The sequence below is a fragment of the Cornus florida genome, unplaced genomic scaffold (assembly GCF_030987335.1).
Source record: "Cornus florida cultivar Cherokee Brave unplaced genomic scaffold, ASM3098733v1 CherokeeBrave_3.0.0_Hap2_Chr09, whole genome shotgun sequence".
NCBI lineage: Eukaryota > Viridiplantae > Streptophyta > Magnoliopsida > Cornales > Cornaceae > Cornus > Cornus florida.
In genome coordinates this window covers 91,484,507-91,512,311 of record NW_026775579.1, presented here as the reverse complement: position 1 = coordinate 91,512,311, position 27,805 = coordinate 91,484,507, and the positions used below count along the sequence as shown (strand labels likewise).

General features: G+C 35.0%; 3 protein-coding genes across 3 annotated transcripts; all 3 read right to left on the bottom strand.

Annotated features, from left to right (window-relative positions):
• Positions 1 to 298: 298 nt before the first annotated feature.
• Positions 299 to 8,377, bottom strand: LOC132275166 (probable E3 ubiquitin-protein ligase LUL4). Its single transcript, XM_059776579.1, has 3 exons — positions 7,482 to 8,377; positions 1,411 to 1,921; positions 299 to 697 (listed from the first exon to the last, which is right to left on the bottom strand). The coding sequence occupies exons 1-3, from the start codon at positions 8,003 to 8,005 to the stop codon at positions 584 to 586; spliced, it is 1,149 nt and encodes a 382-aa protein (XP_059632562.1). The 5' UTR covers positions 8,006 to 8,377; the 3' UTR covers positions 299 to 583.
• A 3,459-nt stretch (positions 8,378 to 11,836) lies between these two features.
• LOC132275165 (uncharacterized) lies at positions 11,837 to 20,157 on the bottom strand. Its single transcript, XM_059776577.1, has 9 exons — positions 19,676 to 20,157; positions 18,894 to 18,955; positions 16,976 to 17,030; positions 16,139 to 16,237; positions 15,455 to 15,541; positions 14,863 to 14,979; positions 14,383 to 14,475; positions 13,267 to 13,297; positions 11,837 to 12,259 (listed from the first exon to the last, which is right to left on the bottom strand). Exons 1-9 carry the CDS (start codon positions 19,769 to 19,771, stop codon positions 12,075 to 12,077), a joined length of 825 nt encoding a protein of 274 aa, XP_059632560.1. The 5' UTR covers positions 19,772 to 20,157; the 3' UTR covers positions 11,837 to 12,074.
• A 3,911-nt stretch (positions 20,158 to 24,068) lies between these two features.
• LOC132275164 (uncharacterized) lies at positions 24,069 to 26,790 on the bottom strand. The gene has a single exon (XM_059776576.1). It carries the CDS (start codon positions 26,392 to 26,394, stop codon positions 24,505 to 24,507), a length of 1,890 nt encoding a protein of 629 aa, XP_059632559.1. The 5' UTR covers positions 26,395 to 26,790; the 3' UTR covers positions 24,069 to 24,504.
• Between the last annotated feature and the right edge of the window lie 1,015 nt (positions 26,791 to 27,805).

Genomic DNA, 27,805 nt, shown 5'->3' with positions numbered 1-27,805 from the left:
ATTCTCTGCCAGTCACACTTTTGGTTGTTAGTAGATTGAAGGAGAAAAAGGCAACCAACTACACCTAGAATGTTCATCCAGTCTTGTAAGCCTAAAGCTTCTCCCTTTCATGCTGAATATCCATAATCAAAAATCTTACCCAAGAATAAAGAGTAGATAAAACTGAATTTGCAAGCAAGGATGGCAAAATTCATATTCAACTCCCAAAGAAAAAGGAAAAGCAACAAGTTTTAACACTTTATCTAGATATATCAAATGTTCCTCGAGAACTTCAAGCATTCATTGTCAATTAGAGGCGGAAAAGAAAGGCTGTGTTTCCACTTAAAGCAAAATGTGTTATCAAACAAAAAGATAGTCCTCCAGACCTAAAACAAGCTTTTAATTAAACTAAACGGATGATGAAAACAGTAAGAACAACATGAATAGGCCACAGCCAAGATTACAGACATGTGTATACAGCAGAATGTAAAGTAGGATAAACACTCTTTAACAGAACAAAAAGTGTATACAACAGCATTAGACACAAATAAAAGAATATATTGGCTGTATCATACAATTTGATTAGGTACGACGAAAAGGATTTTCACTGATCAACATTATTGATTTTGATCTCCATGAGCTCCTCGATAGGTTGACGGCATATTGGGCATTTATTAGACTGAAGCCTCAATTGTTTTGCACATTCACTGCACATACACTGAAAAAATCGACATTTTCCAATCAGAGAAAGCAGCTGAGTTCATAGAAAGAATAAGACAGAGAGAGAGAGCCACGCATTCAAATTGCATTTAATCTCGTGGCAGATATCTTTATTGACAAAAAAAATGAAACAGTAAAATTTGTAGATTTCATATATTCTTCCATCTAAATATTCTCCTCTCCTCCTCCATCTTCTCCAATGTAAAACAAAGACCAAGAACAATTCTGGTCACAAATATCCACCATACTTGTTGAAGAGTCTAAGCACCAGGGGAGAAAGACCAAATTTAAAATAAATGCCAAAGTTCCATCAATTGTCTGAATAAGCTACACATTAAACTACATGCATTCACTTTTGTGTATCCAGTAACAATACTCTGCCAATTGGAAAACCACAATAAATTAAATGAGTAAAATAGATACCAAAACCAAATAATGACAGATTTGTGAACAGACAAGCTAAACCTCTTGCAAGCTTAAGGACAGGTCAGGCTGGAAATTAAAAGGCAATCTCTTAATACCATGACATTGGATTTAAACCAGTTCACATTGGTTGTACTCAACCTCATGGAAATGCATGTGCCCAACTCATCTGTTAATGGCACTTCATGCCATTGTCTATGAATGTGCATGTACTAGCATAAAGTTGATATTAAAAGTCCAAATCTCAATTCATTTAAATAGTTAAAAAAGTTTTAGATGGACTCTCACCATATGCCGGCATGGTAGCACAGCTGTATCCTTTGGCTCAGTCATACAAATCACGCACTCCTTTCCTGTGTCACTGTCATTAAAGCTTTCTGCAGTTGAGCTTCCAATTCCATATATCTCACGCAGCTCATAGCGAACCCCATCAATCCACAAAATCTGCCTGATTACTTTCACATGGAAAGGGCCCTCATTGTTCTTCTCTATAACAGCTTGAGTAATCTGGGTATTGGAAGATGAATTCGGAGGAGGCTCACTAACATGTTGGTCTGTGGGAAGAGAAGCCGAGCATGTTTCAGCAGAGATTACTAGCGGAAACACATCTTCTTCTGGGGATTGCTTTGAAAGATCTTCCAAAGCAAAGAAGCCCAAGTCAATGCCTGTTCCTGAAGGCTGACGAAATTTCTGGCCAAGTCCTTTCTGAAAAGGGATTTTTACTGGCATAAAGGCTTCAGCGTATAATGGAACAAACTTACAGTTGGGCTCTTCCTTGGCGAAGTAAAAAACAGTGATGCTGTACATAAAAAAATAATAATTAGAAAAAAAACCATCATGCACATGGACACAAGTCCCTGGTGTCTTCCATATTTATTCACACTCATTTATAGAAGAAGCAACAAAAAATGCCAACAAATCAGATCAACATTTTATGTTTCATTACTTCGATTCCACTTAATATGTTCCCAGTAGGATGAATTTTAGATAAATAGGTATGCTGTCAAGGAAATGTACAATTTGTAACTTACAAAATGCAACAGGTCTGGTATTTTGTATTATATAATATAAAATGTTCAGAAGTCCAGAACAAAATAAAAAATAAAATAAAGAACTTATGAAGAATCAACAGTGTGGCTCTGACCAAATCAGGTCACCAATTATCACAAAATCTTCAAGGCCAGTCAATACCAAACTTGTCTCAAAGAATTTCATGTTTACTCTCTGCAGGATTTAACATGTCATGTAATACAGTATTAGCACAAGGATGATACTCGTTGAATCGGATTCATATCATAAAGCACAGATTCATTACATACTCACAAAAATGATAAAAGCATAGAATGTACCAAAAAAAAAAAAAAAAGGGACTGAAGACACATCCATACGATCGTGTGTGGTTTAACTGAGGTTATAGCCACAATGGCATAAAAAGATTTATGCAGCTAACTAAAATAGCTGGAGAAAGGTTTTGCTTAGTTAAAAATATGCGGACCCAAGTAACTGGATTAAGGTTAAAGTTGAAAAATTCTACAATATCACCCGTAGATTAGTTATAACCCAACAAGTGAGAAATGCAGTAGATGCAATCTGAAAGACTACATAACAGTAGTAAGTGTGCATGTAAAACTCACATATTCAATGTGCCATTTCAATCTGATGAGCCAGGTTTCATTGAATTAGTTTCTCTCCAAACCCCCCAACCACCTTCTGTCTCTCTGTCTCTCTCACACACACACACACACACGCAAGGCCAATAATAAATAGAAAGCACAACAATAGGTTTTCAACCATGCAAGGCCATACTCCTATTATGCTCATTCATTTTTGCCAAACTAGAGTACCACCTTCACATTGACAAACAAACAAAAGGAGATATATTTCTCTTCGTCTTATCACACACATGCGTGTGCCTGTTCCAGACTAGGACTTGAACACCGGAGATAACAAAGTAGGGAACCTGGTGGCAACTAAAGGAGAACATCCTTGCAACAAATAAATTGCATTTTATCATATTATATTAAAAATTGAAAATTTACTAACAGTACCTATAAAATAAAATAAAAAGCCAAAAAATAAAAATAAAAATAAAAATAAAAAGTCAATCCACTAGGACATGCAAACCCACCAAATCAAACAAACCCTACTACCCCAGGCTCTTAAAGGGGATGCATATTTTGGACTTCTTTAGATGTTCAATTTTAACTGAAATTCATGAACTGTATCAACCTTCAACAATAATATTCCTCGGTTCAAATTTTAGCCAGCTTTACTCCTGATAAGATCAAGTCTTCAGCCTTAAAGACCCATGCCAAGCAAGGAAAAATATCAGTGAACATTGGATCATAAGGGCAACCACCGAAGTTCAATTTCATAAATTGATAGACTGCACCATAAAAGAGAGACAATTGACAACAGTACTATGCTACAGCCAATGATCTCCATACTCTTTAAGTCACTGCATACTAGATGTAAGAGCATTGAGTGCCTTCACTACACTTTTAGCTGGATCAAACATGCCAGCAAGCTTAAAGTTCTATTTTTTTTTTTCCTACTTAATGTTCTATTGAGTGAGTATAATTTCTGGGTTGATTGTTTCACTTCTGTATCTTTCAAAAGGAAAGAAGATCTCTGGGAGTTGTTTCATGGATCCGAAATAGAGTATTTGAGTTCTCCCAAATACTAAAAAATGTATCATGCCTGAATCTAACTAGAGTTCGGGGTGGTGGAGGAACTGGATCGGAAAAAAAGATGGATTCTAGTTGGAAGATATCTAATGAAACCATCGCTGGAATTCAGATCTTATTCAAAGAGAAAGACATCAAATATCTGGAGTTTTATTTTGTATATCATATGGGAATTGTTTGACTGTCTCTCTGAGGAAGAGGCAAAATATAATCAACTTGAATTCGGGAACGCTATTCGAAATCTCAATCAGTATTGAAGGGATGAACGGAGATGAGTCTACACGAGGCAAAACACTCAAAAGAGGGAGGGAGGGAGGGAGGAGAGTATGCAGTGAGGTTCCATACGTCTTGTCGAATCATTGAACCTTCTAGATAGCTGAATTAAGGCATTTATATGGGCAAATGAAGACATGATGAAGTCCTTTTACAGTAGTTTTTTCAATCAACGACTCCCAACAGTTAACAGATATGGTACAGGTATTTTGGCAGAGAAATGCCATCCAAGTAGTTAAGCACTACAGTACAATGGCTTTGACGGAGTCCTCTAAGATAAAGTGCTTAATGCTAACTCCTGATATAAACCCACTTTCTTAATTTAAGTTGTCAAGCTCAAGATCACTCTTTAAATTGACCTAATAACTTTCAGTCTTTCACAAATCTATTAGACTCCTACTCATTTCATTTGAAAACAAAAATATATATATATATATATATATATATATATATATACACACACGTATGTATTCTAGAGTTTTTCCCAACATCAACCCCATCTCCAAGTCATATTATCATGTACCATCTCAAAACCTCCCCAACACGTTCCTAATTTCAATCTCCTATTAAATGTTCTCTACTTCAATTAAACTTTAAATTAAGTTGCTCATATATTCCAAAACTTGGACTTACTTTGTTTATTTAGTCCTACTTAAATTCATTGGTATCAATTAATCATTCCATTCAGGATTCCTTACTTTATCAAAGTGTCGGATTTCTAAATTCTCATAGCAACCCCCCACCCCGTGCGGGAATTCCTTCTAGAGCATGTTGAATAATTTCTATGGATCTTTCCGAATCGGCTACCAGTAACAGCAACCTACCAAATGGTCCACAATTTTCCAATTATGCCGTCTACTTTATCCATTTGCTTGTTAATTTTCCATATCTCAAAACCTCACCACACAGGTAGGTGACTTGTCTAAGCACTGGCTCAGAATCTAGATGTCTCAAACCTGAATTTTCTCATGCATCCGTGGGGATTAGTCTTGATTCGAAATAGGTGGAGCCCATTGGTGTAACAAAAATTTTCCATGTTTCAAATCCCTATTAATCCTTCTCCCACACTCATTCTGAATAGACCAAAAATCTTGCCTTTCTCTCACCAAAACAGGAAATACCTTAGCTACCCTTGACAATTTCTCAAAGTCAAAGACACCATATTTTGATATATTATGTCACATAAGGGGAACGCTTCAACATTTGCTGATATACTCCATGGAAGCAACTGGTCAGCTAATTAAATAATCTATAAAATTAGTGAAATATCCTCATACTAGAAGCTAAAAAGGCTAGGAAACTTGTAATTATTAAGGGATTTCTTTCCTCTTTTTGCTAATCTACCATCAGTTTCATTTCCTATGCAATTCTACTTCCTATAATGTCTCTCCCTCGGTTTATTTATATTTTTCTGATAAGAAACTAGAATACTACTAGAAAGACGGTAAAATTAGTACAATTTAGTATACTGTACAATTTCTCTTTTGGCACAACCTCCACCTCCTTTGCCACCATTCTAAAGAAGGCAAAAGAATAATTAAGAGAATTAGGGCGGAAGTATCTTCTTTTCATGTCCACAGAAACAAAGTTGGTTATGAAACAAATTTGTTTACAAATACATAATCAAGCAACTTTTCTACGTGCGGAGAATAATTTTAAAAACTAGAGACATATTTCCACCTTTTTAGAGTTCCAACTCAACAAAGCAAGACAACATGAGATATGATAAAAATGGTTTGCCATTATTTAAACATTCTAAAAAAGAAAAATTATGGAGAATAATTTAAGTGTCAACAAGTGAATCCCAAACAAGAGATGAAAACCAAAAGGGAGAAGGGGAGTTCCTTTCACTCTTAAACTAAATCTAAGGGCTTCCTTAACAGCCCTAGTCCCTGAATTACCAACTCAAGCAGAAAGTAGCATCATTTTACAACCTAATAATCCTCCAAACACAACCAGTTAACCGAGTATTTTAACAAAGAAATGAAATGTACAAGAGGCTGGAAGTGTGTGAAATCTCATCACTGAAAGGCAACACAATGGCACTGATGAGACGTGTGCGCAGCCTTCAAATCTTAATAATTTCAGTGATGTACACCAAAAGTAGTCTTGTTATTGCTATACATGCCCACACATAAAAAAATAGATCTAATCAAACATAAACCCTCAAAGACATCAATAACATGTGATAAATTTCAGGGCTCAGCAATAATTGGTAAACCAGGTTCCATTAGATTAGCTATTTGCTGGAGCTGATTACAATATAACAAAGTGCTAGCTATATAGAATTGCGTAGAACTCCTTTCTCTGCTTCACTAGCCCCATTTTCTCACATTAGCCAATTCCTTCTTCATCACTGTATGTCATACTTCTGAGCCAGTACGACCAAGAAGGGAGCACCAAAGTTCAGTTTAAATATCTCTTAAACAATAAAAGGTACCAACTTAGCTTGCTTTTTTCACGCTGGGGAGAAGGGGGAGCTTCATCAATTCTCTTCAACTGTAATGCCTCATTAAAGCACTTGTGAGCCTTTTACTTGAAATCTACCAAAGAAAACCTTATAAATAAACCAAGAGTAAACTATCTATCTTCCCAGGTAACATAATTCATCACCCTCTAGCACTATCACCATCCCTTCCAAAAACATTAAAAAGCCTAAGAAAACACACAGTAAGTAATCTACACCTATATATAATATCCTAGCAAAATAATTAGTCAGTATTCCAAAGATAGTTGATCTAATGAGATATTAAACGAATTGTATAACTTTAACTCCTATAGTAGAATGAGATGTTAAACGAATGATATAAATTTAACTCCTAGAGTAGAATGGAAAAATAGGATTCACATAAACGACCCCAAGTAGTTGGGAAAAGGCTTTATTTGGTGTCGCCGTTGATATATTTCAACACCTATAACAATTGCATCCTCGTGTACAGACTTCCAGCAGAACAAAAACTATAAACCATGGGCTCACTTAGAGATAAAAATTCCAAATCTCAAATTTTTGGTCTTCATCCCAGCATGGAATGTCCATAAGTTTCTACTACGTGAAAAGGTTTGTTGGTGATCCCCTGCATTCATTCTACATCTGCTTCCGCTCCTATATCTCAGTTAGCTTATCAGAGGTACTAGTATCTGATTTATGGAGGTCGTCTTCTGTTTTAACTATCATCCTAATTCACAATTAACAATGATATGCCGCCTCACAAGTCACAACCAAATTAATACTCCGTACACTACAAGCAATCAATTAATCAATTACCTTTCATTTGTTGTACATTACACAGATTCAAAACTAGGAAAACAAAGGACATCATCAAAATATATATTGACACACAGAAGCATATATATAGAGAGAGACACACACACACATAATGGTGCATAGAAAGTCCTTACCTCCCGTCGAACAATGCGTCAAAAACGAATGAAACCAAATGATGATCAGGGTTCTGCTCATCAATTTCAAGCTTTAATGTATCTTTATGCACATTCACGTCATTCCTGACCTTCTTGGCGTGCTGATGGTCTACATACTGCGGCCGCGGCGGTGGCGGAAGAGGCGGCCGCATTCCGGTCCACCCATTGGTCTGATAAGTGTAATAAGGGACGAAATTGGAGCGGCCCACCATAGGATTAGCGTAATTGCAGGCACTGTACCCACCAGAATAGTGGTAGGAAGAGTAAATCGGAGGAGGAGGAGGTGGTGGCGGACCTGGTGGTGGAGGCCCAGGAAGAGGAGGTGGTCCAAGTGGAGGAGGGTGGTGCGTGGGATAAGCGTAGGGAGAGGGCGCAGGATAAGGTTCAGAAGGGTAAGGATACGAAGACGAAGAAGAAGAAGAAGAGATGAGTTGAGAAGGTGGGTGAGGGTTTTGATAGTAAGTGTTGTTTCTCCTCCTTCTGCTGCTCCATGATAGACCCATCAAACTATACACACACAAAACACACACACACAGATCGGGTGTAGGAGATGATGAAATTGGGGTGCTTGGAGAGAGAGAGAGAGAGAATAGGGATTAAGCGATTAATGGAGGGGGAAAGGGAAGCTGAAGAACTGGGTGTGTATATACATATATATGATTTATATATATATCTGTGTATGATTGCAATCCGTGTACAGTTGAAGAGTTGAGAAAAGGATGTCAATTTGTGTGTCGACGAAGGAGAAAGCGTACGGCAGCCTCACGGTGTGGCATTTCAACGCATCCAAACCCGTCTCTCTCTTTCTCTGTGAAAACGATGACCCAACCACAAGGCTAACAGGATCCAAGCAACAAAGGGTCGAATCATACCACTTATGCAGCTGCTACTAAATAAAGTCTTAATGACAAATTAGAAGGAGGACTTGTGATCTAGTGAATGGATATACATAGGTTGGGTGTTTGGTTAATAATTTAAGATTTTAAGTTGGATTGCGAAACACTCCATTTATTATAGTTGGTATTTAAGTAAAAGACTTTGATCCGGCAAGTATCCAAACATCGAATGGGTAAGGGTGGCTCGAATTTGAGTGTTTTAAGCAGTCATGTAGTTGGAACTTAGCGGTAAATCTAATCTTTCAAAATGAAAAGCTCATTGTACGTAGTTGATCTCAATTGTGTAAGTTTTCTAAAAGAAAGGTCTCAATAAGATCCAAATAACTTGGTTAACATAGCATTATTTGAGTGTTTAAGAGCTTCTCTAGTTGATTTCAGCCTAGTTTAGATTTAAAAGCTCTATGGAAAAGAACAGGTGAGTGAGTTGCTAAAATGATTTGAACAAGTTTCTAGTTGTCTTAATCTAGTGAATCTTGATTTGTTTCACACCTCTCAATAAACTAAGGTGTTTTTACCATCCAAGGTATTAATAATGAACATTTCTCTTGAGAAATAAGGACAAACAACCTATCATTGCCTCTGTTGTGAGATGTTGGTTCAATCTGCCTTTTTTGTAACCATTGGGCCCTTTAGGTTTTCCCTGAGCCAATCATGCTATAAGAGAAGGCTACTCCTACGAGTTAAGTTCCTTTTAATTAGGAAAGTTGACTTCAATACGAGTACACCCGTTTCGAAAACTAAGGACTCTGCCAATTAGGCCGCTTCGAAAAACTAAGGACTCTACCATTGCCTATGTTGTGAGATGTTGGTTCAATCTGCTGTTGTTATTATTATTATTTTGTAACCATTGGGCCCTTTAGGTATTCCCTTAGCCAATCATGCTATAAGAGAAGGCTATTTCTATGAGTTGAGTTTCTTTTAATTAGGAAAGCTGACTTGAACACAGGTATATCTATTCGAAAACAAAGAGTTCTACCAATTAAACTGTTTCAAAAAATTAAGCACTCTATCAATTAGACCGCTGGATAATACCAAATTGAGTTTTTTTAACCAGGGCCAACCTAAAGATGATTTCTACTGCAGCGTTTGGTTTATTTTTTACAATCATTTACCGGGGATGAGTTGAGCTCATGTGCTAGTGGGCCTCTTATCAATTATCATATCATATGGACATGAAAAGCCATGGGGAGGACACCTCTATGAATTTTGTCTTGATCTACATACACATCATGACAGTTATTGGTAAAGTTACAAGTAAGTATAAAAAGTTAATTACTTGGATACTTTTAATATTTTGTGTTGGGAAGGAAAACTGCAGATGAACATCATTTTTGGCCTTACTTTTTTACTGGTGTGACTATTCTTGTGGCTTACCAAGAAAATAAAATGACCATTCTTGTCATTGAAATTACAGACATCATCACTCTTGTTGGCCCTAACTTTACCATTCTAAGAAAAATGGTATTTTAATTGATAGATAATTTAGCCTTAAAAGATAAGTTAAAAACTTATTTGTTGTTAGATGTGTTTTAAGTGGGATTTATAATTTTTACTTAAATATATTTTAAGAGTACGAAATCCCTTCGACTAATATTTTAGACTTGAAGTATCGACTAGAGTAGTAATGTTGAAATGCTAAACAATAACCTTATATAATGAAGTTGGCATATCAAAATTGTGTACTTAAATAGTTAAATGTATGTGAATGTGTAGATATCTGCACCAAAGAGTTGCAAAATAACTCCACTAACCATAAGTGGTAAACCAAATTAATTGGTTTTCAGTTGATAATGCATGAAAAATGGCTTTTAATCAGATATTGCAAAATGACACAGAAAATACTAAATCCAACTTGTCCAACCATCTTGCTTAGAAAGAAAAAAAAAATTCTTGAAATTAAGAAGAAACAAAGATCCAAAAGTTACACTGTCATTTCATTAGTTTCTTTTCATCATTTTTAATACATGCGTGTAACATACAAATTCGATTAATGATGACATAAAAATAAAATTGATATACCATAGTCCAGTTCTGTTAATTCCAGCAACTTGGTCAAGAAAGGTATTTTGTCAACAAAAATCAGGCATTGGTTTAAACATGGATTTGGATTTTAAAGGAGTTGATAAGAGTATTGATTCAACATGTGACATGCAATTCCTTATAAATTTATTAATTTAATTTGAAATGGTGACGTAACACAGTCCCATCTTTTAGAACAGATAAATGATTGGACCTCTCCATTGTAACGATTTCATGAACCTCAGTGTTCTCTTTTACTCTAAATTTGAAAATGATGGATTGTGATTTGAAAAGGTTGTGGGTCATTAATCCATGAACTGCAAGCAATTAGAACTTTGTTTACACACATATATGATAAGTGGGGTAGGGGGCTAAAAGAAACCAAAAGCTCCCACCATATATATTCCAAGCTTCATGATGGGATCGCATATTATATATATATATATATATATATATATATATATATATATATATATATTGGGTAATATGGATCGCATATGATTTTGCTTCACCTTTCATCATTATAGTTCCGTGGCTTTATATATACTTTTCTTCACATTCTTGCATGAGCATAGTGCGAAATATAAGGTGTTCAAATGCCCCCTTGTGCTCTCAAATTCACGTCATTTGGTTGATCAATGAAGAGATGTTTAAGGCCATTGAGATGAGCGTATGAACAGAGAGGACAGGTGGGTGGTGATGTTGAATCACCAATTACTCCAAAAGTTAAAAAAAAAAAAAAACTCAATAATGTATATCAAGATTCAAACACACTCTCATTCTAATCCCATGTGATGAGACGAATAAACCAAATCAAGACCGGAATAAGTGCAAACTTGCAAAACAAACTGGAAAAGAAGATATAATGTTAGATCATCAATTACTCCAGAAGTTAAAAAAAAACTAGTAGAAAATGAATCCAACAATGTATATTAAGATTTAACGTAACGTTAAGAATGCAACCCTGCATAATTAGAAAATGAAAAAAATTCCTATGTCCTTGCTCTTAAAGTCGTCTACTACGAGGCGAGGCCAAAAAAATAGCCATTGCAACAAACGGGCTTTATACAAAATAGTTGGAAATTCAGCATTGATCAATTTCTGTCGAAATATTTCATTCAAATCAAGGGAAAAAGAGAATTCGAGTGGCGAGAAAAAGAGAATTCAGATGGCCAATCCCATCCATACGAAATAGAACTAAGGATTATGACACGACAATGATGAATGCTGACAAAATTCCTACACGACAATGATGAATGCTGACAAAATTCCTACCGGAGGGGAATTTTTTTACCTATTCTAATGATACGTTTTAATGGGTCATGTTTACTTTAGAAGAAAAATAAACTACCAGATAATAACTCATCAACAGAATGAATAGGGTAAAGCTGAAATTATGTCGATTAGTTGCATCAGTGATAACACCAAACTGACACTCTTCAAATCATGGTGTACTAAAGAAATCATATATACACTAAATGTATAGTTGGAAAGACAGTCCCACCCATTATAAAATAATAGACATCTGTCTAAAACTACATGTGATAAACAATGCAACTTTACAAATTAAGAACAACAAACATCAAAGGTGCTGAGTAAAAGATAAACAAAGCCTTGTAAGAAGGGTGGCTGAAGAATTTACAAAGAACATAAGACTTCATTTTTCATGGTGTTCTTGACAAGGGTCTATCTTGATTATAAGTGGCTGGTGGAGATCTGCAGGTGGATCAGAGACAACCGGTAGTTGGGGCGAGTTTATAACACTATCTACATCCTCATTTTCAGCCAGTGCTTTTTCCAGAGCAGCCTTTGCAACTCTAGTGACACAAACCATTAGAACCACTGCAAACAAAAGAAATCAAGTGAATTTCAACATAATATATAAACTTCCTAAATTTAGAAAATTAAATTACAGTTTTTCTAATTATTATTATTATTTTTTTTGGGTTGAGATAGAAGCTAATTTATTAGGTGTTTATTTTATTTTATTTATATATATATGTGTGTGAGTATTTACTTGTTGAGGAGTGGATGAGTCAAAATATTCACACGACTGCACTGATTGAAGGATAACTTGTGTTGTTTCATGTTTTACCTTCGAATCTAGAAGCATGATACTCTATCATAACCTTCGAGGTTCAAATAAAAAATATAAATCATTCTCTACTCACTTTATCATACAAGTTACAAAGAAGATAATAGTTAAACATACAATGATAAAGATATTCATATTCTATTTATATGATTATGATGCATTAATTTCTATTGACCCAAAAAATGAAAGAAGACCAAAATTTCTGTCTACTTTAGGAAGATTAATGAGATTTCCCATTTGGGGAGGGGGGGTGTGTAGAGATCAAACTGCTGATGTACATGGAGAAATCAAATAAAAAATGAGTGAGTTGCATGTCTCCATTTTGTTCAGCTCTTTTTTGAGTTTATTTATATTTATGCTCTGACCTCTGAGGGTGCACTTGAGAAATTCATCAGTAATTCAAGTTTCAACCCTCACTTATTTTGAATACTGCTAGTTCCAGGAATCAAGGTGTTAAAAAATCACATTTTGTTCAGCTCTTTTTTGAGTTTATTTATATTTATGCTCTGACCTCTGAGGGTGCACTTGAGAAATTCATCAGTAAGTCAACCCTCACTTATTTTGAATACTGCTAGTTCCTGGAATCAAGGTGTTAAAAAATCATACTTACTGATCATAATATTGATTTGCAATGGTACTCCTTGATAAGCATTTAGTTAAGGAATTTTTCAAAGAAACATATGATACAAGTAGAAAGCCAAAGAACATTAACATATTGACCCAAACTGATCACACACAAACATATGTGACTCACCAGACACCACAAGGCCCAATCCGATAAATGCCTGCATGAACAATAAAGGAGTAATTGTTAAATTCACAGCAATGAACCTAGCAATGACCCTCAAAAAAATATAACTTGTGCCCTACAAGCACTTCAAGAACCCCAACTATGACAATGAAACTGTGAGACTAAAGATGCCCATAAGTTGAGCCACAGGCCTCGTTTTAAATTTATTAAATTAAGTCCAGGGTCTTCAGTTATTCTAAAATGAAGAAATTCAGGCCTAAGCCTAGTCTATACACGTATGGTTATTCAACTATGCCAATTCTTAATTATAATTAAGAAGTCCTACTTACGCAAGGTGATGGGAAGGGAAGGCTGAAGAGGACCTAACATTTGGCATTATTTTGTACTAGGTAGTTGCTCAGTGCTCTCTGAGGAGGAGGAGGAGGAGAAATACAAGCAATCCCAAAAATATAAGTATTTCAATTCCATTGACCAAACTGCTCAAACACAAAAAAAACTATTTATGATATTAGAGTTAGCTGTGGCTCATTTTAAGAGCAGTTCTAATTACTAATTGATATATCCTATCAGTCAATATACGAAGTGTCACAGAATTAAAATTTCTTGCTCAAAATTTTTTTTTTTTTTTTTTTTTTTCTGATAAGTAAGAATTTATTAAAAACGCTCAAAAGGGGAGCAAAGCCCAAAGAAAAAAAAGGGCCAAAGGGCGCCTTAGACCTTCAGAGAGGCCAAGAAAACAATAATTTCCTCCATAGATCTATAATCTCTCCCTGAAACCCAACAAAAAAATTGACAAGAGAAAAGTATCAAAATGACCTATTATTGTTCAGTAAAGTATAAGAACTTGAGATTATAAAAGGACTCTCGTCTCTATGGGTTGGAAATCAAAATTGTTTTATAGATACAAAGTAAAGCAATGGAACTAATGACTTATGGAGGGAGGAGAGGGGCCGTTTCATAAATTTAAGATATGGAGACAAGGATATGACCTGTTTTATTTTATTACAAACAGGTTTACCATTCTAACTTAAATCAGCGGGATAAAAAAGATGAGAATATTTACAAGCTTTCTTAAACTATGGATGAACAGGAAAAAAAAACAGATGACACGGCTCTTACCCAGCGAGATTTTGAAAACTCATTCCATCCATGTGTCACATCAGAAAGATCCTTTAGAGTTGTTCCAACATATACCAACACAAGAGTAATTGGCTGTACCAGGAATCAAACTAGATACATCAGCAAGAATGGAAGCAGATCAACTAACCAAGTATTAAAGGATGAAGATATGTACGTGTGACCAACAGGCCAGTGGCCTAGCGGTACCAAGCCCCTACTTCTCAAAGAGAGGTCAGGGGTTCGAGCCTCAGTGGAGGCATGTGTGTGTGAGTACCAACTAGGAAAAAAAAAAAAAAAAAGATCTGTACGTGTGCATATATATAATCAGGCCAATTGCCAAAACAAAGTTCACAGATATTACTGATAGCTGATGATAATTCCAATTTATGTAATAGAGCTTTTGATAATGTGAATAACACACCAAAACACTCTTTGGTATAAAAAAACTAAGTAATAGTACTTCGAGAGAGGTGTGAATACCATCATTCCCAACCATGAAGCCAACACGTACTCCCCTATTGGAACCGGAGTCACGGACAAGAGGTAATTCATCATATTAAATGGAAGTAAAGGAACAAGCCGAAGCAGCAAAACAATCTGTCAATGAAACGAGAAGATTAAAATTCTTAAATTAGAGAATTATAGACATTAATAAGTGGTGGCAACTAGCATTATTATAGGTCGAAGTACATTGTAATGACAAACCTCTCAAGCAACAATATAGAAACTGAAACTCCCTAAGGCTGCATTCATCATTGCACTAAAAAACACAGTATGATGTTACATCACCATTGCATACACGATTTAAAGACATCACTCAGAATTCTTATTCATCTTTTAATTACATAAATTTTGGGATCAGCAGTAAAAATTGATCCCCTGCTCTTTATTTCAAAAGGCCATGCTTGCACCACGATGCTACAATGGCTTTAGCCTCATGCAACTCCTTTATCTTTCTTCCTTTCCAAGACACGTACAGAATCCTCTAAAATTGACAATCTGAGTAACTATGACCTCTTAAATGAATAAGACAAAACTGATAACAGGACAAAATGGTAAATCAAGTGTAAACCTTAAAACCAGATCTCTGAATTGCAATTGCAACTGCCTGGAACTGCGGATAATTCTTTAACTTGGAAATAACAAACGATCTCCCAATCTGTACAGAATATTACAATGAGATTGATGTACTTATTTAATATAAAACACATATGAATAATCTAACTTTAAGGAGGGGAAAAAAAAGGTTGAAGGAACCACCAGAGGAATAAATTCGAAGGAGCAAAGAAGTAAATAGCCGATAAAAAAATGCTTGTTATGGAAAAAATTTGCTACTCCTTCCATCCCAGTTTAAAAGTCCATTTTGAGGATTATAACTTTTAACAAAGTGGCATTTAATGCATCCAAATTACTTTGGGGGAGATTGAACCAAACCATATCTAATTACGTAATTTTTTATAATAAATATTTGTGTGCTAACTTTTTTTAAGAAGGGTAAATTGAGGATGTTGTGGAAAAAAAAGTATATTGATTTTTAAAAAGAGACAATTATTTCGAGACTTCCAAAAATGAAAAGAGAGATATTTAATATGGGATGGAGAGAGTATGTGTAAACTGGCAAGACCCATCACTGCTTGGCAGCAATGAGTCTTCTGAATAAAATATTTATTATAGAAGGATGCCCTATTTTCGAATGTGTAACTATAACTAGAACAAGAATGTCAATATATATCATCATTAGAATTTAGAAACATACTGTTCTTCCAATAAAGAATGCAGCAGCTGCGCCAATTGTTGCACCAAATGAATCGGCAACAAAACCCACCGGCAAGCCAAATAGATAACCGCCACCGAGCTGGAGGAACATATCAACTGGTAAGGAGAACAAATATAGGTATAAAACTATCATAACCTCTCATGAACATCATGAGCCTAGCCAAGACCTAGATATGACCTCTGTACTTGTGTTACCAAATCGCATTCAAGGGATTAAATCTTTGGGTTCCCGTACTGTTCTTCAAAGACGGTGCATTTTATTTTTTACACCGAACAACATATGTGATACATGCATGTCCGATTATTATTTCAAGAAGTGGTGTGCCTGTTGCCTCTGACAGACATGTGAAGTTCACTAGCTACTTTGGACAGACTTTGTCACATTTACTGAGATACTAAGCTATTTCATTTCTTTTCATCCTCCAGGCTGCAAATAGCATGAGATTGTCAACAGAAGCATCGGGGAACTACTTTTTATTGCTTGGTGGTATATAGGTTGACTACTTGGAACCAACAGGCCAGTGGCCTAGTGGTACCAAGCCCTTACTTCTCAAAGAGAGGCCAGGGGTTCGAGCCTCAGTGGAGGCATGTGTGTGTGAGTACCAATTGGGAAAAAAAAAAAAAGGTTGACTACTTGGAATGGTGTTACCAATGGCTGAGTTCGAGTACACTAGTTTTGCTTACAGAACCACAGCCTCTTTGACATTATGTTGGGCTTGCAACCAATACAATATGCAAAATGTGTGAGATTATTTCATGGAAATTGCAGAAGAGTAATAACATTCATCTCTGTATTAAACAATCAATTAATTCTTACTGTAAGTACTGAAGCAGGTACTGCCAGAACAGTGAGAGGGATATATGAGATAGCCCTGCAAAGTTCCCCAATAATATATGAGTCAAAAGGTACAGAAATTCTATGCTACAAATATTATGGCTAGAAGTGTCCTGGAATTTTAGTTATTTATTTATTTTCTTGGTTGGACTGTACACAGCTAAGACACGACATAGACATAGCTGGGACATGGCATAGACACGAATGGGACATGACAAGATGTCCTTCTGTGAAACTTTCAGGACAAGGAAGATTAGTTTTGAAATTAATTATTTAAAAAAAAATTTTAAAAACAGAGTTTCAATGTAATTTTAAACCATAATATGGGTTAATTAGACAAAATATATATATATATATATAGAGTCTTAGAAAACAAAAACAGCATCCACCCAACTGAAAGTTGTAAACTAGTGATTAAATTCATGATAATGTAGCAAAAACAGTAAAAATCTTATATATATATATATATATATATATATATATATATATATCATTGGGTACGTTTCATGTCGTACCCATAACCATTGTTGTATTCGTGCTTCCTAGCATTACGACATTACTCAATTAACCATGTTAATGCCCAAGTAAGATGTGTACACCAAATATATCATGGTTTACTACGTCTCCGTGATTTCAGGAAGCAACCTAAGAGTAGGAAAATCTTCTCACAGAATTGGGTTTACAATCATTTTAATATATAAAAATGAAGCCCGAACAAAAGTCACAATCTTGCGCCACCACTTCCACTGTTCCACCCAAAGAAAGGTAACTAATTGATGTAATAAAAAAGAACTTATAACAGGCCAAACAGCTAATTCTAGCGCTGCATTATTTTCAATATGCAAAATAGACATAAGTGAAAATGATCTATGGAACACACAAGGAAAATATATAATAGTATCACACTATCTACTTTTTAAAGTGTTGATGTTTCTAGAGCTACATGAAATATTATGATCAGCATAGTTTATACAAAGCCTACATAGCATAACTTGCCCATCACTTGAGCAAAATGATTGCCAATCTGCAGTTTCAATATTGTAGGAGCCAAGACACTAAAATACATCAATTCAAATCTCTAAATGCTGACTAGCGAAAGAATAGAAAAATGAAGCTTCAGATTTCCCAAAACCCACAAAAAATCCTTGATGAGGAATTATCATCGTCCTTGCCTGTTCCCCAAATTAATGGGCTTGGCCACATGGATTCTCTTTCTCCATTCTATTCTATTATATACCATGTTTCTTCTAATATTTAATGTTTAAAGTCATATGTCCTTGATGAGGAATAATATAGTTTCTGGAGCAATTAAAAAATATCTAATCAAATCTGCAATATCTATAATAGGTGATACTGATACCTATAATACAATATGTAGTAGTACTATGGTTTTTTTAAACTAAAAAATGATACCTACGAAGAATATTTAATATATTTCAAAGATAAAAATAATTATATATACATCAAAAAACAATCCTAAGTGAAACAAAAATTCAAAATTTTTACTCCCACACACTTGCACTCCCTACGCTTATGTTCACTTGGGATCAAAACCCATGGCCAGCTCTAGATCAAGCATTGAGCACTATGTGATGTATATTTATTACCTCACAATCTTCCTTGAGCTGGCCAGGTTAGGCTACTAGAGGTACATTAAAATTGCAAAACCAAGACCATGTCCATGCAATAGTATACAAGTATAAGGTCGGAAGAAGACACTTCCACTAAGATCATGTAATCAAGTCAGTATCCAGTCCATCTCCAGCATCCAACAGGAACCAACACTGGGTAATGTAATCAAGAACACAAAGAGACTTACCGCTCACCTTTACCCAAAAAAAGAGACTTACAGTTAATAAGTAAGTTGCACAGCATGAGAAAGAGTTGCAAGTTCACTTACAGCACAAGGGGACCCCAAGGCCCAAGATCATGTTCAATCCATAGTAAGAAGTCCTTCAGTATCTGCAATAAGGAATTCTTTCACCCAATGTATAACAAAATAAATCTAATAACTTGAAAAGATAAAGGTTCAATTATACAGGCTTACTGTCAACATTGCTGTTACAGTTAGCCCTAGGTTCTTTAATCTTTTAAAATGTTTAGAAGACAAAGAATCCAAACCGGAACCAATTGTCATGGCCAAATTTTTTAAAGATAGATTAGCACACAATTAAAGTGATCCAAACAAGTTGTGGCAGGATAATGTTAAGAGAAAGCAAGTTACACAGTAGATAATTAGTAAGACCAAAATTTCCATAGATTAGCAAGATTCAATTTAGAGTTTGGATAGATGATTTCAATTCATCAGGTATCGAACATTAGGAAAATAAATTAAACAAACCCGTAGTATCGTGTCCTAATCAATGAATTGAACAGATTCCATGAAATAAATCATTAAAACTAAAACAGCCGAAGAAAAAAAAAAATCCAGCTCAAAAACCATCAAAAAATGTAGAGACAAAAAGGAACAAAATTAACTTAGTAAAACAACGAAAAAACACAAGACCCATGTGTGAAGTTAAACTTTTTAGGATGGGTAGAGTAACACTTCGATATCAATGAAAAATCACTAAATTATACACTAGATTGAAGGACACCCTAACATGTCCGCAAAAAATAATGATCTAAACAATCTAACAAGTTACAGATGAAAATAGAGCGACCCAGATGAGAAAATCGGACCTTTTCGATGGGGAGAGTGAGGCAAGCGGTGGTAATGGCGGCGAGAAGGAAGATGAGGAGGGTGATTTTGAGGACGGAGAGCCAACTGAAGGCCATGGGTAGCCTGCGACGCCAAGGCCTGCAGTCCTCGTCGTCCTGCTCCTCTGATAGGGCAAGCTTCAACGACAGGCGAGGCCTCAATCCCCCTATGTTTGCCAGATTTAGTTTAACCCCCAAAACGCCAAAAAAATATATATATGTGGAAGCTCAAATTTAGCCCATTCAAATCGGCACACTCTTTCTGTGACTGTGTGTTCAATAAATCTATCCACCAGTAAAATGTATTATGAATCTGCCGAGAAATATCGAGAATTTTGGACTTTGCAGAAGAAGAAACACTCTCTCTCTCTTACCTACTCGTTCTCTCTCTTACCCACTCGGTTACGCATTCGGACAGAGAACTTAACGCACAAGATAGTCATTGGAACAACTTGGAAGCGGTCTTCTCCCACGTAGGATATACAGCAGAGACTATACATGAGTTAGCACAGTTAATAGTTTAATAATTTGATGGTTGGAGTTCCTCTTCTTTTAATTAATATAAAAATATATATTAGGAAGATAAAGAAAGAATAATTTATTTATGATTTCATCAAGTAATTTAAATGTTATGTTTCATACATTAATAAAACTGCTGTGTGATGGAGATTTGCTTCACATATAAATAAAACTATTGTGTGATGCAGATATTTTATGTTGGATATATTATTTATTAAAAATCAAGACTTATAATCATAAATAAACCAGTTAAATTTCATCATGATAGGTACATGCATAATTTAAATAAAAGAATTATGAAAAAAGAAATACTGTATTTATTATATTATTAAACTATTTTATTTGCTTTTTGTTTTATAATTTTTTTTAAAAACAAAATAACAACAATCACAAGACTAAATGATACATTGTAACTGCTAACATTCATGTGGAAAACATGCTGCCATAACTTAAAGTTTTGGGCAACGGACTGTTTGACTAGACCTTGTTAGTCGTCAATAACATCCTTGCCTCTTTATAGAAGTATAACTTTCCTCGTTAATATTTGGAATTTGGACAAAGCGAGAAAAACATTTTTAATATTTTAATTTTGAGCAAATTATATTTATATTTTTTATTTTAGTTATATAATTCTGTTAAGTTTGAAAAAATGAGTAAAAAATAACTTATGTTGTGTGTTGTGTATATAAGTATGTTAAGTTAAAAAATAAATAAAAAAGGTTTGAAGTCACTATTAAAAGGGCAAAATACAGAAAATCTCCTCGACTTGTAGCATTTTTCAATAAACTCCTTTCGTCTAATTTTTTACCAAAAAACCCCCTGGACTTATAACCCTTTTTCTAATAAATCCCTCTTGCCTAATTTTTTACCAAATAACCTCCCTCAACTATTTAAAAGAGTTAAAATTAGGACCAAAATGCCCTTTTATTTAAATTTTAATTTTCTCGAACTTCAAAAATTTATATTTCACAAACCATACATCCAAATATTACAAATAATATATAAACGGAAAGTTTATAAAACAAGGATTCTAGAAATATAAGATTTGTTTAACAAAACTTCATAACCAGATAAAAATAAAATCTACTGTAACAATCTTATTTTATTTTACTTAAAAATACTTGGGTTATTGATAAAAAGAAATTCAGAATTATTCATTTTCATATGGAACATAACATATAAAAAAAATTAGCCCCAATAGAGACCGAATATTCATTTTTATTTTTTTATTTTTTAAATGGTAAGTCTATAAAAGAATGAAAATACTTTGACGCAAAATATGATATCTCATTAAATCGATCTCTATTGGGACTAAATTTTTTATATATTCGGCTCATTATGTAAATGAATAATTCTGAAAATTTTCTTACTAATATCTCGAGTTTAAAAAATAAAATAACATTATTGGAGTAGATTTTTAGATTACCTATTTGTTTCTAGTTATGAAGGTTTATTATATAAATCTTATATTTATGAGTTCATAAGCTTTTAGTGCATATATTATTTAGAATTTTTAAATGTATGATTTGTGAGATATGAATTTTTAAAGTTCAAAAGAATTAAGATTTAAATAAAAGGGCATTTTTGTCCAAATATTAACTATTTTACCCCTTCTGATAATTAAGAGGGGTTCTTTGGTAAAAAATTAGATAAGGATAATTTATTGAAAAAGGTTACAGGTCGAGGGGGGTTCTTTGGTAAAAAAATAAATAAAGAGGGTTTACTGAAAAAGGTTACAAATCGAGGGGTTTTCTGTACTTTGCCCATCCTATCATTTATTTTGAGTATATAATTGCTTGTATGGTCCTGTAATATGAGTATCCGATCCTTGTGAACTAACAGGAAAAGTACAACCTGTAAATCCAACATGGGGCGTGGAAGGTTTTGATCCTTTTATTTCGGGAGGAATCGCCTCTTATCATATTACAGCGGGGACATTGGGCATATTATCGAGTCTATTCCATCTTAGCATCTGCCGGCCTCAATGGCTATACATAAGTCCATTAAGTTTGTAAAAAATGTAACAAAGAAAGGCTTGAGACAGGGGCGGAGCCAACATATGCCTAGGTTTCCCCCCCCCCCCCCCCCCCCCCCCCCCGGCACTGAATTTAAATCTTGGCTCTGCCCCTGGCTTGAGGTCATTGTTTTTTTAAAAATACATTTTTAAGATATAAAATTTTAAAAATACTCTTATCTCTTTCGATAATGAACTTATATATATACTCTCGTCACATTTAATTAGTTTTTTTACTTGTTTTTTCTTCAATTGTAGATGGATACTTTAGTCTTTTCAGATCCTTGTTTGTACCAAAATTAAATATTAAGTAGGTTTTAGAACGTATAGGGGTTATATACTCTAATGTATAGCATAAAGGTGTTTTTTGTCTGTAACCTTATATATATATATAAACAAAGAGGAACAATTTAGTTATTTCACATTTAATTAATCTTTTTACTTAATTTTTTATTCAGTAATCTTTTCAGTGTCCTTGTTTGTACCAAAATTAAATATTAAGAACTCTATATGTATATCATATGAATATTTTTCACTGGAGACCCTAATATTTAGATCTCCACAAATTTTTATACTCATTTAAAATAATTTCACTCTACAAATATCTATCATTTGTGTAACATTTTTATCTACATTTTAAAATCTTCCAATTCTTTGTGCAGGGCTCCCAATATCTACAATAATTTTAAAAATTCTAAAACAACTTTTCATATCCCATGTAAATGCCAAGTAGAGTCCTCCTAACACTCCTCTATGGCGCAACCTCCTCCAACAGATGTGCGTGAGGCTTAAAATCTGATCGGCCCATCAGATTGGGCCTAACCCAAAAAGAAAAGTAATGGGCCAGGACTCCTCAACAGTAATGTTAAAAAGCGGGATGTGATCATGTGAGGTGGACTCAAGAAGGGCTCGTCAACGCTAATATTAATGTTGGAAACAGCTCCAATGGAGTTAGATGTTGTTAGTTGTTACTCAAAGTATGAATGCAAGCCCAGTGAAAAATAACAAAAAAATTGTTTGGTTTTCACTTGAGATTCGTACTCGTACATCAAAATAACATTTGTTCTCCGTTTTCATTTGAAATTCGTTCTTGTCTTGTACCTTAAAGCAACGTGGTTTTAATGACTGCATAAAACTCTTGCTGATTTGATGCATTGGAGAAGAGGGGATCCTATTTCCATTAGAAAGAATTTTAGAAGCCAAAAAAAACTTTTATCAGTATTCACTATTCACGCTTTCAAATGTAGAAAAGCATGAAGGGGAAATAATTGAATTATCCTTCAAAAACACTCTCCTAACTCATTTATTAATCTACAACTTATTTAATTTTGATTTTAGAGATAACTAGGTTATTTCATTAAAATAATAATAGTAACTTAGTTGATTTGATTTTAGTCTTTCATTGAAAATGAGAATACATTCCAAAAGTGTAACTTGCAATGCTCGGAAAAATTAGTCACCATATAACTTAGGAGTTAAGAAGACCACCCTATACACGCATGAAGAAAACTCTCCCCTCCATTTTTAGTAATTTTTTATTTTTACTTTTTGTATGGAAAAGGTAACCTATTACCTACTCCTTTTGAAAGGGAAATAGACATTTGACACTTTACACAAAGCTTGACATACAAACTTTTCAATGGAGTGCTTTCCTCCTGTATTTGGAGTGTGAATACTCTCTCATTTGGGTTTGAAATTTTTAAATGTCGCTTCTAGCCTTTCATGCAGTGGAAATGAGATTAGAACAAACCATCATCCTCCCAGTGCATTTATATTTTCCCGTGCACATCAACCCATCAATGAGATTGCGTTGTACTGAAAATAGTTAAGATCAATTCAAAATACACGGCAATTTTAACTCGATTAAAACATCATTCCACTTCAAATACAGAGCATGCAAAATCCTAATCATAAAATGTGAACATCATCACATCAAACTAACAAATAAAGAATAATGAATTATATGTAATGCAAAAGCAACAACCATCTTTGTATAGATCTAGTGGTTGAAATCTACTTAGTGATGCAAACAATTCAACAAAAAACACATGTACCAAACTCTCTAGATTTAGATACAAATAGATTATAAGACCCCACTACCTTATAATTATGCCTCCAAAGAACCACCTCTCTCTTTACCCTTTGCCAAAATCTGATTATTCCACCTCCAATGCACCAAAAGCCAACAAAAATTGAGTCTACTGACAACTGCCAGCCTTGGTGACACAAGAAGAATCTGTATCCCACTCTGCATTTTAGCAACACTCCCAGTGACTCGCTATCTTGCGCAGAGAGCGTTGAGCAGCACGTGACCCAGCATGAGGTCCACAAAGTACTGGTGCCCAATCTCGCCGTCCCTCCATTTCATCTTCGCCGGCGCTCGGCCGTAGTGCACGCCGTCATTGCATCGGTTGTCGAAGTGCCACGGAAATGTCATGTCGAAGTGATCAATCACCCTATTGACAACCCCAAATTGCTTCAACTTCTCCAAAAACACCCCATTAAACGCCTCCATTTTGTGGGGATTAAAGGCCAATCTTCGCGCATAACCACCCGTCGCCACTGTGGTTCTGTATAAAACTTCCGGCGCCACCAGCCCTCTCCGCCTCACCGACTCCATCACCTCCGCCCAGAACTCTGCCGCCTGCTCCGCCCCCTTATTGAACCTCCTAAGATTAGACCAAAACACTCCGTCATGTAAACCCGAATTCATGACCAAAGTGTCAGGCACATTGTCATGTGAAAAGTACTCTTTCAAAATCTCTCTGTACGTCTCATTCTTGAGCGAATTCAAGCCCTGATAGTTTCCCGTTTGAATGGAGTGACCGTTGAAAATGCTGGTGATTCGAACTGTTTGAGAGGGTTGTTTCGGGTTTGTGATGTTCATGTCAAACCATCTCGGGACGGTTTTGATTTCAGGCACATTCAAAATGAAATGGATGATGTTACGAATAGTATCACAGTGATTCGAATCTCCCCAAAAGAAAATCCAACGATTGTTCAAGCAATTCCAAGCTTTCTTGCTCGAGAAAATTTTGAATGAGCAATGCGTCGAATAGGTCCACCCATTACTCTCAAGCAACCCCAGAGAACCATCACACCACGGATGCTGACAGGGTAAGGTCGATTTGAAGCACCGATATCGACCGTCATTGCTGATTTCACAACTCTCATTTTTGCCATGTCGAGTCCATCGACCAGACCAAACATCTCGATTAAGTTCAGACTTATGGCATTGTGTTAATTGCGGTACTTGAGTTGAAGATCTGTAGAAATTGATGGGAATGGTACGAAGAATTTTGTCGAATGCAAATCGCTCAGGTGAGAACTTTAGACCCTCGAAGTGTCTAAACAATAGAATTACAGTTAGGTTGTAATTTCCAGTGAAATCGGGGTGGACTTGGACGGAAAAAGAGTAAGTGCCATTGCCGAAGTCCTTGATTGGTGGCCGAGACTTCCATGACTCGCCGGAGAGGTCTGTTTCGAAGTAATCACCACCCAGACAGTGAGGTTTTCCTGATTCATCCAATGCTTGGAACACAAATTCATGAATATCCCCAGTTGATAAGTAGATTTGTTCTTGACCATCCAATTTTGGAATTGAAATATCCACTGTTTTTGAGTCCTTACACGGCTCACCACCCGGAGCTAACCATCCCGCTAGGAGTTTCGACGAAAAATTGGCCTCGAATTCAGCTGAAATCCAACCCAATGTAGTTGGAGCTGAGGGGTTTGTGACATTTTCTAAAATTTGGGAACTTAAACTTGTTACATTGAGTTGATTTTGAGAGCTAAAGTTAGTAAGGTTGGGTTGGTTTAGCGTGAGATCACTCAAACTTTCATGGGTTTGAGTCAGATTTTGAAAGGTGTGGGTCAGATTCCGATGAGGTTTTTCGTGGAAGGTCAAATTGGGTTGAACTGGGGCAGTGTATGGACTGAAATGTTCATTGCTGTCTGTCAAAATAACAGGAGTGATTTGTTTCACAGTAAAAAAATCTTTGTGCAAGCCACTAATACTCCAACTATCGAATCCCCAAACAACCAATATTCCAATAAAAATTGAAAGTGTTAGTATCTTAAACCACCAATGAATCATGAACTTAGAAGGGGAAAAAATCCATGAATTTAGGGATAGAGGTTTTGCAATTTTTTCTGGCATCTGTGACATAACAAAGCCAAAACTAGAACGTAGTAGTAATTAACAACTGAGTTTTCCGGGAAAGTTGCCGACAGAAAAATTTTCTATCATAACATGGTAGTACTACTAGATTTTCTCGAGAAAATAAAATAAGATGGTGCAAACTTACTGTTGGTAGTGTGATGGTTCAATATGTCGCCAGAAATGACGGAGAAGATGTCTGAAATTAAGTTGCCAATGCTTTCAAATGAAGCTAAAATTTCTCTCCTCTACAAACATCTGTACAGACATAGTGACATACGTCTTCGTTTGTATCTATATATGTGAGTTTATTATTGGAAGAAGAAAGAGAGAGAATGCGGAGGAAAGAGATGAGATGAGGGCGGAGCGGCAGAGAGAAAAAGAGAATCCAATAATAAAACAAAGGAAAAGGTACTCTGCTGAAAAACAATTGAGAACTACGAGGAAATTTTGTTGGCCATAATACCCTCGGGTTTTTACTCAAATTACTGAGGGATATTTAATTATTGTGTACGACACCGACACACCCGGAGGTGGATCGGTGCGCCGGTGGGGCATTTATGTCCTTTCGTACATTAATGCATGATGGTTCAAAGACAAGGTGCAATGAGCTGTCCCGTGAATTTATTTTCAGAAACAAAAAAAGAAAAATATATATATATATATTACTGATAAAGGGATTATTTATCTCTTACATTTCTTTTTCATATTCCTTTTTTCTTTTTTTATATATCTTAAATTTTGAATTTAAAATTGCAAAAAAAACTTAATACAATATTTTAATTAAATTCCTTTTAATTTCAAATTCAAAACACTAATTCTATGTTATCAAAGTAGAAATCATTAGTGTAAAATAATAATTGTGTTAGGGTCAACCTAATGCATTGGCCGGAAGAAATGCACCTTCTGAATTTTTTTATTTTTTTTAGTAATTTATCTTATTAATTTTATTTTTTTAATTATATACTCATAAAATATTATTATTACTCTCTAAAATTATTAAAAATTTCATTATTACCTCATCTCACCTAATTTACAAATCAATAAGTATACAACACGGTTTGAGTGAAAGAGGACGACTAATCCTTCTGGTACATGTAATAACATAGAAAACAGCCGCATTAGGTAAATTCAAAGAAAATTGAACTTGAAATGCTTGTTTACTCATTCATCACTCCTTTCTGTCTGGATTCATATAATGTGAACTTGCAAACTCAATTTTAGTGGATACTGTTGACTAACTCTTCTAAGTGCGCATAAAATCCAAACCTAACTAATCATTTTCATTCAAGACCATCTTCTGTAAGGTTTTATTATTATTTATTTCCCGATGGGAGAAGAAGTTCATATTTTTACACATACATTTTTTTTTTTCATATCAAAATATATCATTGGAATAAATGTATTTTTTTTTGTAAGT